Below are 16474 nucleotides of genomic sequence, written 5' to 3'. Positions count from 1 at the left end.
CAACTGTTTCAATAAATAACCTGATTGTGGTCTAATGTGTTCAGCACTTTTCACTCTGACCCCACCACAGTTCTTGTATTGATTCATGTCCTCTGACCTATGAGAAGTGTTTTACATTTATACCACAGCACGGACATTGAAAAATAAAACTGATGTCGTGATTTCAACCTTTACACAACAAAGCTATTTTAAAGCAGGAACATTTAGATAATTTTGTGTTTGTGACTACTGTCTTGAAGCACGTTGTTTAGCTTCATACACGACCTACAACACAGGGTTGGCTGGTATATTATTGGCTCTGCCCCCCTCCATTATCAGACCATATCTAACAGTCATATCCTCTCACATACAAACATGAATTTGAAAAGTCACATCCTGAATGTGAATAGTTTTCCAGTTGTTTGCATCACATTTAGGGGAAGATCGAATTTGCATCTTTAAATGTTGTAAATTCATCACATCATAAAGTGTGAGAGGTACCAGCTTCACGCTCTAGCAGAACTTCTCTAACTTCAAAAAGCAAGTTCTACAGTTCTACTTACTGACATTCATTTCTAAATAATCCTCAACACTTTTATTCACCACCTCAACGGATGCTGGTGAGATTATTGAGAATCCCTGTTCTCTTAAGTTTCAGAATTCTCTGAAGGTCACTTCTTTGGTGTTTGCACTCACTGTCATCGCAAGCAGCATAAACGTAACTTTATGCAGGTAACAAAGTTGCACAGTGGAATATTATCATACGGAAATAACCACAATCAGACCAGAGATCAGACTTTACCTGACTTTACACAGAAATGGTGCAGCAAAATCGAAAGAAGGAAGGATGTGGGCATCAGCAAAGTTATTAATGTGATGTGCAGTTGGGGTGGAGAGTAGGTGTGAAGTGTGACAGTATGCTAGGGAAATGTAATAATAAAGTCTCTAGCATAAGGTAATGCAAGGCTGCACATCCCTCTCAATTTGTTATTTTAATAGAGAAACGTTGCGTTGCTGAAAGTGAAACACAATAATGCTGATTGGCTGACGGTGACCATGCGCTTTGGAGAATATCTAAAGCTGCTATATATCAAGGATTCAAGGACTTACGTCTCAGCAGGACCTGGAAAAACTTGTCCATGCATTTATCTTCAGTCGACTCGAATACTGTAACGGTGTCTTTACAGGGCTCCCTAAAAAATCAGCTGATTCAGAACGCTGCTGCTCGAGTCCTCACTGAGACCGAAACAGTGGATCACATCACTCCAGTCCTGAGGTCTTTACATCGGCTTCTCTGTCTGTCAGAGAACTGATTTCAAAGTACTGCTGTTGGTTTATAAAGCACTACATGGTTTAGAGCCAAAATACATTTCTGATCTTTGTTATGAACCATCCAGACCTCTCGGGTCGGCTGGGATCAGGTCTGCTTTCTGTCCCCAGAGTCAAATCAAAACATGGAGAAGCAGCGTTCAGTTTTTATGCTCCGTATATCTGCAAACTTCTGCAAAACTGCAGGTCTGCTGAAACTCTCAGTTCTTTTGAATCAAGGCTGAAGACTTTTCTTTTTACCACAGCCTTTAATTAAACCAAATGTAAGGCTGTAGATCCATATCGTACACCGCACTGTGACTTTTACTGTCCTGTTTTATCCTCTTTTTATTTCCTATTTAACTCTTTAAAATGTATTTTATCCTGTTTTCATTTTCTATTTCACCCTTTTTTAAAATATATTTTAAAGCGGGTTGCTTTTATGTTTTAAGTAAAGCACTTTGAAATTGCCTTGTTGTTGAAATGTGCTCTACAAATAAACCTCTCTTGCCTATTATAAATTTTGTTTTAAATTAACAAGAATTAATGACAACATGTGATAAACCCACACAGAATGGTTTTATGGTCTGCAGGTTTCCTTTAGATTTATCACCACTCTATACGGTGCAGTTTCCTGCAGTAGTAAGTAAAACTAGGTCAGTGGTGTTAACAAGCTGACACTATGCTGCTTCTGATGTGTGGAGGCTGTTTCCTGCTACCAGTCCCGTATTCTAAACAAATGAATGGAAACTGACCAGAGAGTATATTTTCGTCGCCCACTGTCCCACCAGCATAAACAGCCAAAAACAGAGCTTAAAGAGAGTGAATGTTGGACTTAATCAGGTGGACACAAACACAACTCTGATTGGGTGATGATGTTTATCTTTTCTGCTGAATGTTAAAGTTTTCTAACTTGAAAGGTGATAACATGTCTGCTTGTGCTTAAAGATTGTTTCCACCGCCCCCATGTGGCCAAGATAGAAAAAAAGAAACTCAGCCTACATTAGCTATGCACGTAATGACCATATTATTACTGTATTGGTAACCCAGTTCTTGAGTTTCTGTCTATTTGATCAGTGAGTCTGATTCACATGAAAGTTTGAACCAATTATCCATGTACAAAACACAAACAGGATGTATGTGTTAAAAAACATTAAAAAAACTTTATTTAAATAAAATTTGATAATTGTTAAATAATGAACTCTCTGATAAACTCTTTAATTAAGTATCCCTTTTATTAGAACACATTCTGATGCAAAGCTGCTAAAATAAAAATAAAAGTATTATATGTATGAATACTGTATGTATTTTCCATTATACACTGAATTTACAGACACAGAACCATTTTTATTTTAAACTTGGGTGACTTCTTCTCCAGGTTCCGATATTGATAAGTGGAGAAAGTGATGGAGAGAAAACTCCCTTTCTTGGATCAGTGAGGAAGTATTCAGATCCTTGACTTGAGCCAAAATACTAATACTACACTTTACAATACTCAGTGAAAGTTCTGCATTGAATATAAACAAATATTCTTAAAGTATTAAAAGTAAAAGTACTCAAAGCAGAAAACCCAGACAGGATTTAAAGGTCATGTTACAGTAAGGTAGATGTTGTCCATAAAGAGAAATTCAATTTGCCTTTCAGAACCATACAACAAACAAACAAGATAATAAATAAATATAATAAACACCACGGCAAAAAACAGGAGGTTTGCTTCTAAATGATTTTTGAAAGGAAACGTCTGTGAAGGTTCTCAGTCATCCAGGTCATAGGTATCCAAGGAAGGTTACAATCAAGGGCAACTGGACCTGGATGAAGACACTTGAAGACATCACGTCCCTCATCTGAGAGACGTTTTCAGTTCAGTTCTCTCCTGAACTGAAGTAAATACAGTATCCTGGATGATTTTAAACTTCCTTGTTTAAAAGAAAACGTGAAAATGAGGGTACTAATGTGGAATGGCTAACCGGTTAGTGAAATGCTACATAGCAGACAACATAAATTAATAGACACAATTATACAAATGGTAAACAGAAATAAACTATAATCAATGGAGCAGTGCTGTGGATGAATTTGAGTTTAAGAGTCTGATAGCTTGAGGGGAAAAGCTGCTCTGCAGTCTGGTGGTGCGACAGCAGAAACTTCTATATTCTTACTATATACTTCCCAGATGGCAGCAGGGTGAAAAGGCTGTGGCTGGGTGGGTACTGTCCTTTAGCATCTGCAGACACCTCACCTCACTGATATCACTGATGCAAAGGAGATTGGTACTAATGATCTTCTGAGCAGTTTTAATCAATAATATTCATAGCCAAATGTGTGTGTAATACCTTCACATTCACAATAAAATTACTGTCAAAATGTGATCGCTTACTTGGAAACACAGGTGATGGTTTTTAAAAAGGCTAACCAGGGATCACCGTCAGCTCTGCAGCCACTTCATTATTACAGAAGTATCTTCCAGAGTCTGAGACACCAGCTCTGACAATGTGCAGAGATTTATCTGCCAGCGAGCTGTATCCTTTATACGGTTTATGAAGGAGTCTTATGTCCCGGTCACCGTCAATTAGAAGTATGTCGACCCTGCGTCCGTTTCTCTCTCTGCTCCACATCACTTTACCCTCCACAGAGTGAGGACATGGCAGAGTGACGGGGTCCTTCTCCTTGATTGTTTTACGGATTATTCCTGCTCCTGAAACACAGTTTGTAGTTAAATTACAGGAGAAAGTATCAGTGATGTTGTGAGAGAGTCCTGCCTACCAGGTCATTTACAAGAAGAAGAATATTCAACTGTCAAACCTGAGCAGTGAGCAGACAATCAATAAGACCTTGTTGGGAGAGAAAATTTATCTGAAACTGGGATGGCAATGGCACCGTGGACACATGCCTTTTGTGTAGGAGACTCGGGTTCGATTCCCGCTGTAACACATCCACCAATATGTCTCTGAATAAGAAACTTAACTCCTACTTTCTCCAGAGACGTGCAATCTCTGAAACGTATAGCAATTGTAAGTCACTTTGGACAAAATCCTCAGCTAAATGACTTTTTAATTACCTATTATTATTATTTATATTTATATAATTATCTATTTTTTATTATAATTATCAGAAAAATAACAAAAATTTCACTATAAGTGGGCAAACTGTATCTGCTGAATATGTGTTACCTGTAATAAAAGGAATAACAGAAGACAGTATTTATAATGTTTTGAGAATGTCCTGCCTACCAGGTGATTTACCGCAGAATAATTTTCACCTGTCAAACATGAATGACGCTGAAGTTAGCTTCAGATTCGGCAGTTAAAGGTCAAGTGTGTTAACTTAGAATGAGACATTTACATAGCCGCGGGTCCCCCCTTACATGGATGTCACCATGTTTCTAAAATTTCATGAAAAGTGGACCAAAAGCTCCAGAACAACTTCTTAAAATTGCTTGAATAAAAATGTAGTTACCTGATGGGATCACCGTCAGCTCTGCAGCCACTTCATTATTACAGAAGTATCTTCCAGAGTCTGAGACACCAGCTCTGACAATGTGCAGAGATTTATCTGCCAGCGAGCTGTATCCTTTATACGGTTTATGAAGGAGTCTTATGTCCCGGTCACCGTCAATTAGAAGTATGTCGACCCTGCGTCCGTTTCTCTCTCTGCTCCACATCACTTTACCCTCCACAGAGTGAGGACATGGCAGAGTGACGGGGTCCTTCTCCTTGATTGTTTTACGGATTATTCCTGCTCCTGAAACACAGTTTGTAGTTAAATTACAGGAGAAAGTATCAGTGATGTTGTGAGAGAGTCCTGCCTACCAGGTCATTTACAAGAAGAAGAATATTCAACTGTCAAACCTGAGCAGTGAGCAGACAATCAATAAGACCTTGTTGGGAGAGAAAATTTATCTGAAACTGGGATGGCAATGGCACCGTGGACACATGCCTTTTGTGTAGGAGACACGGGTTCGATTCCCGCTGTAACACATCCACCAATATGTCTCTGAATAAGAAACTTAACTCCTACTTTCTCCAGAGACGTGCAATCTCTGAAACGTACAGCAATTGTAAGTCACTTTGGACAAAATCCTCAGCTAAATGACTTTTTAATTACCTATTATTATTATTTATATAATTATCTATTTTTTTATTATAATTATCAGCTAAATAACAAAAATTTCACTATAAGTGGGCAAACTGTATCTGCTGAATATGTGTTACCTGTAATAAAAGGAATAACAGAAGACAGTATTTATAATGTTTTGAGAATGTCCTGCCTACCAGGTGATTTACCGCAGAATAATTTTCACCTGTCAAACATGAATGACGCTGAAGTTAGCTTCAGATTCGGCAGTTAAAGGTCAAGTGTGTTAACTTAGAATGAGACATTTAGATAGCCGCGGGTCCCCCCTTACATGGATGTCACCATGTTTCTAAAATTTCATGAAAAGTGGACCAAAAGCTCCACAACAACTTCTTAAAATCGCTTGAATAAAAATGTAGTTACCTGATGGGATCACCGTCAGCTCTGCAGCCACTTCATTATTACAGAAGTATCTTCCAGAGTCTGAGACACCAGCTCTGACAATGTGCAGAGATTTATCTGCCAACGAGCTGTATCCTTTATACGGTTTATGAAGGAGTCTTATGTCCCGGTCACCGTCAATTAGAAGTATGTCGACCCTGCGTCCGTTTCTCTCTCTGCTCCACATCACTTTACCCTCCACAGAGTGAGGACATGGCAGAGTGACGGGGTCCTTCTCCTTGATTGTTTTACGGATTATTCCTGCTCCTGAAACACAGTTTGTAGTTAAATTACAGGAGAAAGTATCAGTGATGTTGTGAGAGAGTCCTGCCTACCAGGTCATTTACAAGAAGAAGAATATTCAACTGTCAAACCTGAGCAGTGAGCAGACAATCAATAAGACCTTGTTGGGAGAGAAAATTTATCTGAAACTGGGATGGCAATGGCACCGTGGACACATGCCTTTTGTGTAGGAGACACGGGTTCGATTCCCGCTGTAACACATCCACCAATATGTCTCTGAATAAGAAACTTAACTCCTACTTTCTCCAGAGACGTGCAATCTCTGAAACGTACAGCAATTGTAAGTCACTTTGGACAAAATCCTCAGCTAAATGACTTTTTAATTACCTATTATTATTATTTATATATTTATATAATTATCTATTTTTTTATTATAATTATCAGAAATAACAAAAATTTCACTATAAGTGGGCAAACTGTATCTGCTGAATATGTGTTACCTGTAATAAAAGGAATAACAGAAGACAGTATTTATAATGTTTTGAGAATGTCCTGCCTACCAGGTGATTTACCGCAGAATAATTTTCACCTGTCAAACATGAATGACGCTGAAGTTAGCTTCAGATTCGGCAGTTAAAGGTCAAGTGTGTTAACTTAGAATGAGACATTTACATAGCCGCGGGTCCCCCCTTACATGGATGTCACCATGTTTCTAAAATTTCATGAAAAGTGGACCAAAAGCTCCAGAACAACTTCTTAAAATTGCTTGAATAAATGTAGTTACCTGATGGGATCACCGTCAGCTCTGCAGCCACTTCATTATTACAGAAGTATCTTCCAGAGTCTGAGACACCAGCTCTGACAATGTGCAGAGATTTATCTGCCAACGAGCTGTATCCTTTATACGGTTTATGAAGGAGTCTTATGTCCCGGTCACCGTCAATTAGAAGTATGTCGACCCTGCGTCCGTTTCTCTCTCTGCTCCACATCACTTTACCCTCCACAGAGTGAGGACATGGCAGAGTGACGGGGTCCTTCTCCTTGATTGTTTTACGGATTATTCCTGCTCCTGAAACACAGTTTGTAGTTAAATTACAGGAGAAAGTATCAGTGATGTTGTGAGAGAGTCCTGCCTACCAGGTCATTTACAAGAAGAAGAATATTCAACTGTCAAACCTGAGCAGTGAGCAGACAATCAATAAGACCTTGTTGGGAGAGAAAATTTATCTGAAACTGGGATGGCAATGGCACCGTGGACACATGCCTTTTGTGTAGGAGACACGGGTTCGATTCCCGCTGTAACACATCCACCAATATGTCTCTGAATAAGAAACTTAACTCCTACTTTCTCCAGAGACGTGCAATCTCTGAAACGTACAGCAATTGTAAGTCACTTTGGACAAAATCCTCAGCTAAATGACTTTTTAATTACCTATTATTATTATTTATATATTTATATAATTATCTATTTTTTTATTAATTATCAGCTAAATAACAAAAATTTCACTATAAGTGGGCAAACTGTATCTGCTGAATATGTGTTACCTGTAATAAAAGGAATAACAGAAGACAGTATTTATAATGTTTTGAGAATGTCCTGCCTACCAGGTGATTTACCGCAGAATAATTTTCACCTGTCAAACATGAATGACGCTGAAGTTAGCTTCAGATTCGGCAGTTAAAGGTCAAGTGTGTTAACTTAGAATGAGACATTTACATAGCCGCGGGTCCCCCCTTACATGGATGTCACCATGTTTCTAAAATTTCATGAAAAGTGGACCAAAAGCTCCAGAACAACTTCTTAAAATTGCTTGAATAAATGTAGTTACCTGATGGGATCACCGTCAGCTCTGCAGCCACTTCATTATTACAGAAGTATCTTCCAGAGTCTGAGACACCAGCTCTGACAATGTGCAGAGATTTATCTGCCAACGAGCTGTATCCTTTATACGGTTTATGAAGGAGTCTTATGTCCCGGTCACCGTCAATTAGAAGTATGTCGACCCTGCGTCCGTTTCTCTCTCTGCTCCACATCACTTTACCCTCCACAGAGTGAGGACATGGCAGAGTGACGGGGTCCTTCTCCTTGATTGTTTTACGGATTATTCCTGCTCCTGAAACACAGTTTGTAGTTAAATTACAGGAGAAAGTATCAGTGATGTTGTGAGAGAGTCCTGCCTACCAGGTCATTTACAAGAAGAAGAATTCAACTGTCAAACCTGAGCAGTGAGCAGACAATCAATAAGACCTTGTTGGGAGAGAAAATTTATCTGAAACTGGGATGGCAATGGCACCGTGGACACATGCCTTTTGTGTAGGAGACACGGGTTCGATTCCCGCTGTAACACATCCACCAATATGTCTCTGAATAAGAAACTTAACTCCTACTTTCTCCAGAGACGTGCAATCTCTGAAACGTACAGCAATTGAAGTCACTTTGGACAAAATCCTCAGCTAAATGACTTTTTAATTACCTATTATTATTATTTATATTTATATAATTATCTATTTTTTTATTATAATTATCAGCTAAATAACAAAAATTTCACTATAAGTGGGCAAACTGTATCTGCTGAATATGTGTTACCTGTAATAAAAGGAATAACAGAAGACAGTATTTATAATGTTTTGAGAATGTCCTGCCTACCAGGTGATTTACCGCAGAATAATTTTCACCTGTCAAACATGAATGACGCTGAAGTTAGCTTCAGATTCGGCAGTTAAAGGTCAAGTGTGTTAACTTAGAATGAGACATTTACATAGCCGCGGGTCCCCCCTTACATGGATGTCACCATGTTTCTAAAATTTCATGAAAAGTGGACCAAAAGCTCCAGAACAACTTCTTAAAATTGCTTGAATACTAATGTAGTTACCTGATGGGATCACCGTCAGCTCTGCAGCCACTTCATTATTACAGAAGTATCTTCCAGAGTCTGAGACACCAGCTCTGACAATGTGCAGAGATTTATCTGCCAGCGAGCTGTATCCTTTATACGGTTTATGAAGGAGTCTTATGTCCCGGTCACCGTCAATTAGAAGTATGTCGACCCTGCGTCCGTTTCTCTCTCTGCTCCACATCACTTTACCCTCCACAGAGTGAGGACATGGCAGAGTGACGGGGTCCTTCTCCTTGATTGTTTTACGGATTATTCCTGCTCCTGAAACACAGTTTGTAGTTAAATTACAGGAGAAAGTATCAGTGATGTTGTGAGAGAGTCCTGCCTACCAGGTCATTTACAAGAAGAAGAATATTCAACTGTCAAACCTGAGCAGTGAGCAGACAATCAATAAGACCTTGTTGGGAGAGAAAATTTATCTGAAACTGGGATGGCAATGGCACCGTGGACACATGCCTTTTGTGTAGGAGACACGGGTTCGATTCCCGCTGTAACACATCCACCAATATGTCTCTGAATAAGAAACTTAACTCCTACTTTCTCCAGAGACGTGCAATCTCTGAAACGTACAGCAATTGTAAGTCACTTTGGACAAAATCCTCAGCTAAATGACTTTTTAATTACCTATTATTATTATTTATATAATTATCTATTTTTTTATTATAATTATCAGCTAAATAACAAAAATTTCACTATAAGTGGGCAAACTGTATCTGCTGAATATGTGTTACCTGTAATAAAAGGAATAACAGAAGACAGTATTTATAATGTTTTGAGAATGTCCTGCCTACCAGGTGATTTACCGCAGAATAATTTTCACCTGTCAAACATGAATGACGCTGAAGTTAGCTTCAGATTCGGCAGTTAAAGGTCAAGTGTGTTAACTTAGAATGAGACATTTACATAGCCGCGGGTCCCCCCTTACATGGATGTCACCATGTTTCTAAAATTTCATGAAAAGTGGACCAAAAGCTCCAGAACAACTTCTTAAAATTGCTTGAATAAAAATGTAGTTACCTGATGGGATCACCGTCAGCTCTGCAGCCACTTCATTATTACAGAAGTATCTTCCAGAGTCTGAGACACCAGCTCTGACAATGTGCAGAGATTTATCTGCCAACGAGCTGTATCCTTTATACGGTTTATGAAGGAGTCTTATGTCCCGGTCACCGTCAATTAGAAGTATGTCGACCCTGCGTCCGTTTCTCTCTCTGCTCCACATCACTTTACCCTCCACAGAGTGAGGACATGGCAGAGTGACGGGGTCCTTCTCCTTGATTGTTTTACGGATTATTCCTGCTCCTGAAACACAGTTTGTAGTTAAATTACAGGAGAAAGTATCAGTGATGTTGTGAGAGAGTCCTGCCTACCAGGTCATTTACAAGAAGAAGAATATTCAACTGTCAAACCTGAGCAGTGAGCAGACAATCAATAAGACCTTGTTGGGAGAGAAAATTTATCTGAAACTGGGATGGCAATGGCACCGTGGACACATGCCTTTTGTGTAGGAGACACGGGTTCGATTCCCGCTGTAACACATCCACCAATATGTCTCTGAATAAGAAACTTAACTCCTACTTTCTCCAGAGACGTGCAATCTCTGAAACGTACAGCAATTGTAAGTCACTTTGGACAAAATCCTCAGCTAAATGACTTTTTAATTACCTATTATTATTATTTATATTTATATAATTATCTATTTTTTTATTATAATTATCAGCTAAATAACAAAAATTTCACTATAAGTGGGCAAACTGTATCTGCTGAATATGTGTTACCTGTAATAAAAGGAATAACAGAAGACAGTATTTATAATGTTTTGAGAATGTCCTGCCTACCAGGTGATTTACCGCAGAATAATTTTCACCTGTCAAACATGAATGACGCTGAAGTTAGCTTCAGATTCGGCAGTTAAAGGTCAAGTGTGTTAACTTAGAATGAGACATTTACATAGCCGCGGGTCCCCCCTTACATGGATGTCACCATGTTTCTAAAATTTCATGAAAAGTGGACCAAAAGCTCCAGAACAACTTCTTAAAATTGCTTGAATAAAAATGTAGTTACCTGATGGGATCACCGTCAGCTCTGCAGCCACTTCATTATTACAGAAGTATCTTCCAGAGTCTGAGACACCAGCTCTGACAATGTGCAGAGATTTATCTGCCAGCGAGCTGTATCCTTTATACGGTTTATGAAGGAGTCTTATGTCCCGGTCACCGTCAATTAGAAGTATGTCGACCCTGCGTCCGTTTCTCTCTCTGCTCCACATCACTTTACCCTCCACAGAGTGAGGACATGGCAGAGTGACGGGGTCCTTCTCCTTGATTGTTTTACGGATTATTCCTGCTCCTGAAACACAGTTTGTAGTTAAATTACAGGAGAAAGTATCAGTGATGTTGTGAGAGAGTCCTGCCTACCAGGTCATTTACAAGAAGAAGAATATTCAACTGTCAAACCTGAGCAGTGAGCAGACAATCAATAAGACCTTGTTGGGAGAGAAAATTTATCTGAAACTGGGATGGCAATGGCACCGTGGACACATGCCTTTTGTGTAGGAGACACGGGTTCGATTCCCGCTGTAACACATCCACCAATATGTCTCTGAATAAGAAACTTAACTCCTACTTTCTCCAGAGACGTGCAATCTCTGAAACGTACAGCAATTGTAAGTCACTTTGGACAAAATCCTCAGCTAAATGACTTTTTAATTACCTATTATTATTATTTATATAATTATCTATTTTTTTATTATAATTATCAGCTAAATAACAAAAATTTCACTATAAGTGGGCAAACTGTATCTGCTGAATATGTGTTACCTGTAATAAAAGGAATAACAGAAGACAGTATTTGTAATGTTTTGAGAATGTCCTGCCTACCAGGTGATTTACCGCAGAATAATTTTCACCTGTCAAACATGAATGACGCTGAAGTTAGCTTCAGATTCGGCAGTTAAAGGTCAAGTGTGTTAACTTAGAATGAGACATTTAGATAGCCGCGGGTCCCCCCTTACATGGATGTCACCATGTTTCTAAAATTTCATGAAAAGTGGACCAAAAGCTCCACAACAACTTCTTAAAATTGCTTGAATAAAAATGTAGTTACCTGATGGGATCACCGTCAGCTCTGCAGCCACTTCATTATTACAGAAGTATCTTCCAGAGTCTGAGACACCAGCTCTGACAATGTGCAGAGATTTATCTGCCAACGAGCTGTATCCTTTATACGGTTTATGAAGGAGTCTTATGTCCCGGTCACCGTCAATTAGAAGTATGTCGACCCTGCGTCCGTTTCTCTCTCTGCTCCACATCACTTTACCCTCCACAGAGTGAGGACATGGCAGAGTGACGGGGTCCTTCTCCTTGATTGTTTTACGGATTATTCCTGCTCCTGAAACACAGTTTGTAGTTAAATTACAGGAGAAAGTATCAGTGATGTTGTGAGAGAGTCCTGCCTACCAGGTCATTTACAAGAAGAAGAATATTCAACTGTCAAACCTGAGCAGTGAGCAGACAATCAATAAGACCTTGTTGGGAGAGAAAATTTATCTGAAACTGGGATGGCAATGGCACCGTGGACACATGCCTTTTGTGTAGGAGACACGGGTTCGATTCCCGCTGTAACACATCCACCAATATGTCTCTGAATAAGAAACTTAACTCCTACTTTCTCCAGAGACGTGCAATCTCTGAAACGTACAGCAATTGTAAGTCACTTTGGACAAAATCCTCAGCTAAATGACTTTTTAATTACCTATTATTATTATTTATATATTATCTATTTTTTTATTATAATTATCAGCTAAATAACAAAAATTTCACTATAAGTGGGCAAACTGTATCTGCTGAATATGTGTTACCTGTAATAAAAGGAATAACAGAAGACAGTATTTATAATGTTTTGAGAATGTCCTGCCTACCAGGTGATTTACCGCAGAATAATTTTCACCTGTCAAACATGAATGACGCTGAAGTTAGCTTCAGATTCGGCAGTTAAAGGTCAAGTGTGTTAACTTAGAATGAGACATTTAGATAGCCGCGGGTCCCCCCTTACATGGATGTCACCATGTTTCTAAAATTTCATGAAAAGTGGACCAAAAGCTCCAGAACAACTTCTTAAAATCGCTTGAATAAAAATGTAGTTACCTGATGGGATCACCGTCAGCTCTGCAGCCACTTCATTATTACAGAAGTATCTTCCAGAGTCTGAGACACCAGCTCTGACAATGTGCAGAGATTTATCTGCCAACGAGCTGTATCCTTTATACGGTTTATGAAGGAGTCTTATGTCCCGGTCACCGTCAATTAGAAGTATGTCGACCCTGCGTCCGTTTCTCTCTCTGCTCCACATCACTTTACCCTCCACAGAGTGAGGACATGGCAGAGTGACGGGGTCCTTCTCCTTGATTGTTTTACGGATTATTCCTGCTCCTGAAACACAGTTTGTAGTTAAATTACAGGAGAAAGTATCAGTGATGTTGTGAGAGAGTCCTGCCTACCAGGTCATTTACAAGAAGAAGAATATTCAACTGTCAAACCTGAGCAGTGAGCAGACAATCAATAAGACCTTGTTGGGAGAGAAAATTTATCTGAAACTGGGATGGCAATGGCACCGTGGACACATGCCTTTTGTGTAGGAGACACGGGTTCGATTCCCGCTGTAACACATCCACCAATATGTCTCTGAATAAGAAACTTAACTCCTACTTTCTCCAGAGACGTGCAATCTCTGAAACGTATAGCAATTGAAAGTCACTTTGGACAAAATCCTCAGCTAAATGACTTTTTAATTACCTATTATTATTATTTATATATTATATAATTATCTATTTTTTTATTATAATTATCAGCTAAATAACAAAAATTTCACTATAAGTGGGCAAACTGTATCTGCTGAATATGTGTTACCTGTAATAAAAGGAATAACAGAAGACAGTATTTATAATGTTTTGAGAATGTCCTGCCTACCAGGTGATTTACCGCAGAATAATTTTCACCTGTCAAACATGAATGACGCTGAAGTTAGCTTCAGATTCGGCAGTTAAAGGTCAAGTGTGTTAACTTAGAATGAGACATTTAGATAGCCGCGGGTCCCCCCTTACATGGATGTCACCATGTTTCTAAAATTTCATGAAAAGTGGACCAAAAGCTCCACAACAACTTCTTAAAATTGCTTGAATAAAAATGTAGTTACCTGATGGGATCACCGTCAGCTCTGCAGCCACTTCATTATTACAGAAGTATCTTCCAGAGTCTGAGACACCAGCTCTGACAATGTGCAGAGATTTATCTGCCAGCGAGCTGTATCCTTTATACGGTTTATGAAGGAGTCTTATGTCCCGGTCACCGTCAATTAGAAGTATGTCGACCCTGCGTCCGTTTCTCTCTCTGCTCCACATCACTTTACCCTCCACAGAGTGAGGACATGGCAGAGTGACGGGGTCCTTCTCCTTGATTGTTTTACGGATTATTCCTGCTCCTGAAACACAGTTTGTAGTTAAATTACAGGAGAAAGTATCAGTGATGTTGTGAGAGAGTCCTGCCTACCAGGTCATTTACAAGAAGAAGAATATTCAACTGTCAAACCTGAGCAGTGAGCAGACAATCAATAAGACCTTGTTGGGAGAGAAAGTTGATCTAAACTTTCACAACAAGTGGACCAAAAGCTCCAGAACAACTTCTTAAAATCGCTTGAATAAAAATGTAGTTACCTGATGGGATCACCGTCAGCTCTGCAGCCACTTCATTATTACAGAAGTATCTTCCAGAGTCTGAGACACCAGCTCTGACAATGTGCAGAGATTTATCTGCCAACGAGCTGTATCCTTTATACGGTTTATGAAGGAGTCTTATGTCCCGGTCACCGTCAATTAGAAGTATGTCGACCCTGCGTCCGTTTCTCTCTCTGCTCCACATCACTTTACCCTCCACAGAGTGAGGACATGGCAGAGTGACGGGGTCCTTCTCCTTGATTGTTTTACGGATTATTCCTGCTCCTGAAACACAGTTTGGAGTTAAATTACAGGAGAAAGTATCAGTGATGTTGTGAGAGAGTCCTGCCTACCAGGTGATTTACCGCAGAATAATTTTCACCTGTCAAACATGAATGACGCTGAAGTTAGCTTCAGATTCGGCAGTTAAAGGTCAAGTGAGACATTTACAGAGCGGGTCCCCCCTTACATGGATGTCACCATGTTTCTACGGTAGCCCAGAATGGACAAACAGCGCTACAGAGAATGTTTCGTCACTACGTTCTTCTTCTTCTTCTTCTTGTAGAATTCTGACAGTGTAGGCACTCATCACTACGTTGAATACGTACATTCAAAGGTGAAGAAGAAGTAATAATATACAGCAGGGCTCAGCAAATAAGGTTTCCATCTGAGCTATTTGTTATCCATTCGATGGTGGGAGAGAAGACATAATATTTGGACTAAACATTATCTCTGTTGCTAAATTGCAGGACTCTCACCTGGAAATTTGTGTGTTTGATTCCTCCCCCCCTCAACAAATGGATTCTGTAGCGACTGTTTCACAAGCTCACCATAAAGCATGTGCTGCAGTGTTTGTGTTCTGGCTTTTGATCCACATCCATCAACCTACGGACGCTTTCCCCAGTATCTCCAGGCAGAGGACATTTAGGGGAATCACGTTTTTCTGATGGCTCTTTTAGAGGTCTGTCAAGAAGCCTACACACTCTTTTAAATGTCATTCAGAATTAAAAGCTCTCAATTCAACTTGAAAAAAAGCATTGCAAGCAAAACCACTAATAAGGAAGTGATTTTGTGAGTAACTGTTGCAGTCATGACAGAACTATTTCAGCACCACTATCAAAGTATTTATTTATTATTATTTTCTGCCTCTCTGGTGTCTCAGAAGACAACCTTTTGGTCCTGTGTAGCTATCCTACACTCTTGTGCAACCTCACGGCCAGATGCCACTAAATATTACACACTTAATCTTTAAGGGGAAACTTAAGGGAATACTTAAATTAGGTTACACCGCTGAGAGACCGATACTCTATATCGCTATAACCCTGTCTGAAACACACTCTTTGTGAAAATACCATAAAGGGTGATTTACATGTGTTTTTCACATATAGACAATATTAGACCGGGTCCAGCTAGCTGACTAAGCCTCATATAAAAAGCACATGAATCCCAGTTGAAGAACAATTAAACGATGTACAATCAAATGTATGCAAAATTACTAATTAATTAAGTACTGCACAAAAATTTCCTAATTAAAAGAATGAAAACTCCTTACTTGCACTGGTGTTAGAGCCCAGAACTAAGGCTAAAAGGCAGCAGTAGATGTTCATCCTCATCCTGATGCAGACTGACGTTAATCACTAATCATTCAACAGCTTGAGCGCCAAACAGGAAGCGGTGTTTTTATTTATGCGCTCCTCACAAAAGCCTCAAAATAATTTTGTCTTCTATTTGAATGTGTGAACATACGTCATTGACACTTGGTGTTGGAAGGTATTGTGTGTTTTCCCAAGTTAGATCATCAGTAAAACGATGTGCAGTACTTAAT

The 16474-nt window shown here is 39.4% G+C and overlaps 1 protein-coding gene across 1 annotated transcript; it reads right to left on the bottom strand.

Annotated features, from left to right (window-relative positions):
• Positions 1-3500: 3500 nt before the first annotated feature.
• LOC119907672 (hemicentin-1-like) lies at positions 3501-16262 on the bottom strand. The gene is made up of 13 exons (XM_038725389.1): positions 16202-16262; positions 14650-14934; positions 14133-14417; positions 13085-13369; positions 12045-12329; positions 11004-11288; positions 9957-10241; positions 8916-9200; positions 7872-8156; positions 6827-7111; positions 5782-6066; positions 4741-5025; positions 3501-3979 (listed from the first exon to the last, which is right to left on the bottom strand). Exons 1-13 carry the CDS (start codon positions 16260-16262, stop codon positions 3693-3695), a joined length of 3483 nt encoding a protein of 1160 aa, XP_038581317.1. The 3' UTR covers positions 3501-3692.
• Positions 16263-16474: the final 212 nt, after the last annotated feature.

Source organism: Micropterus salmoides, unplaced genomic scaffold, assembly GCF_014851395.1.
Source record: "Micropterus salmoides isolate LMB-PRFRI ecotype aquatic unplaced genomic scaffold, ASM1485139v1 Ms_hic_scaffold_17, whole genome shotgun sequence".
NCBI classification, from domain to species: Eukaryota; Metazoa; Chordata; class Actinopteri; order Centrarchiformes; family Centrarchidae; genus Micropterus; species Micropterus salmoides.
The sequence above is the reverse complement of the archived record's forward strand: the minus strand, read 5'-3'. Positions and strand labels throughout refer to the sequence as shown.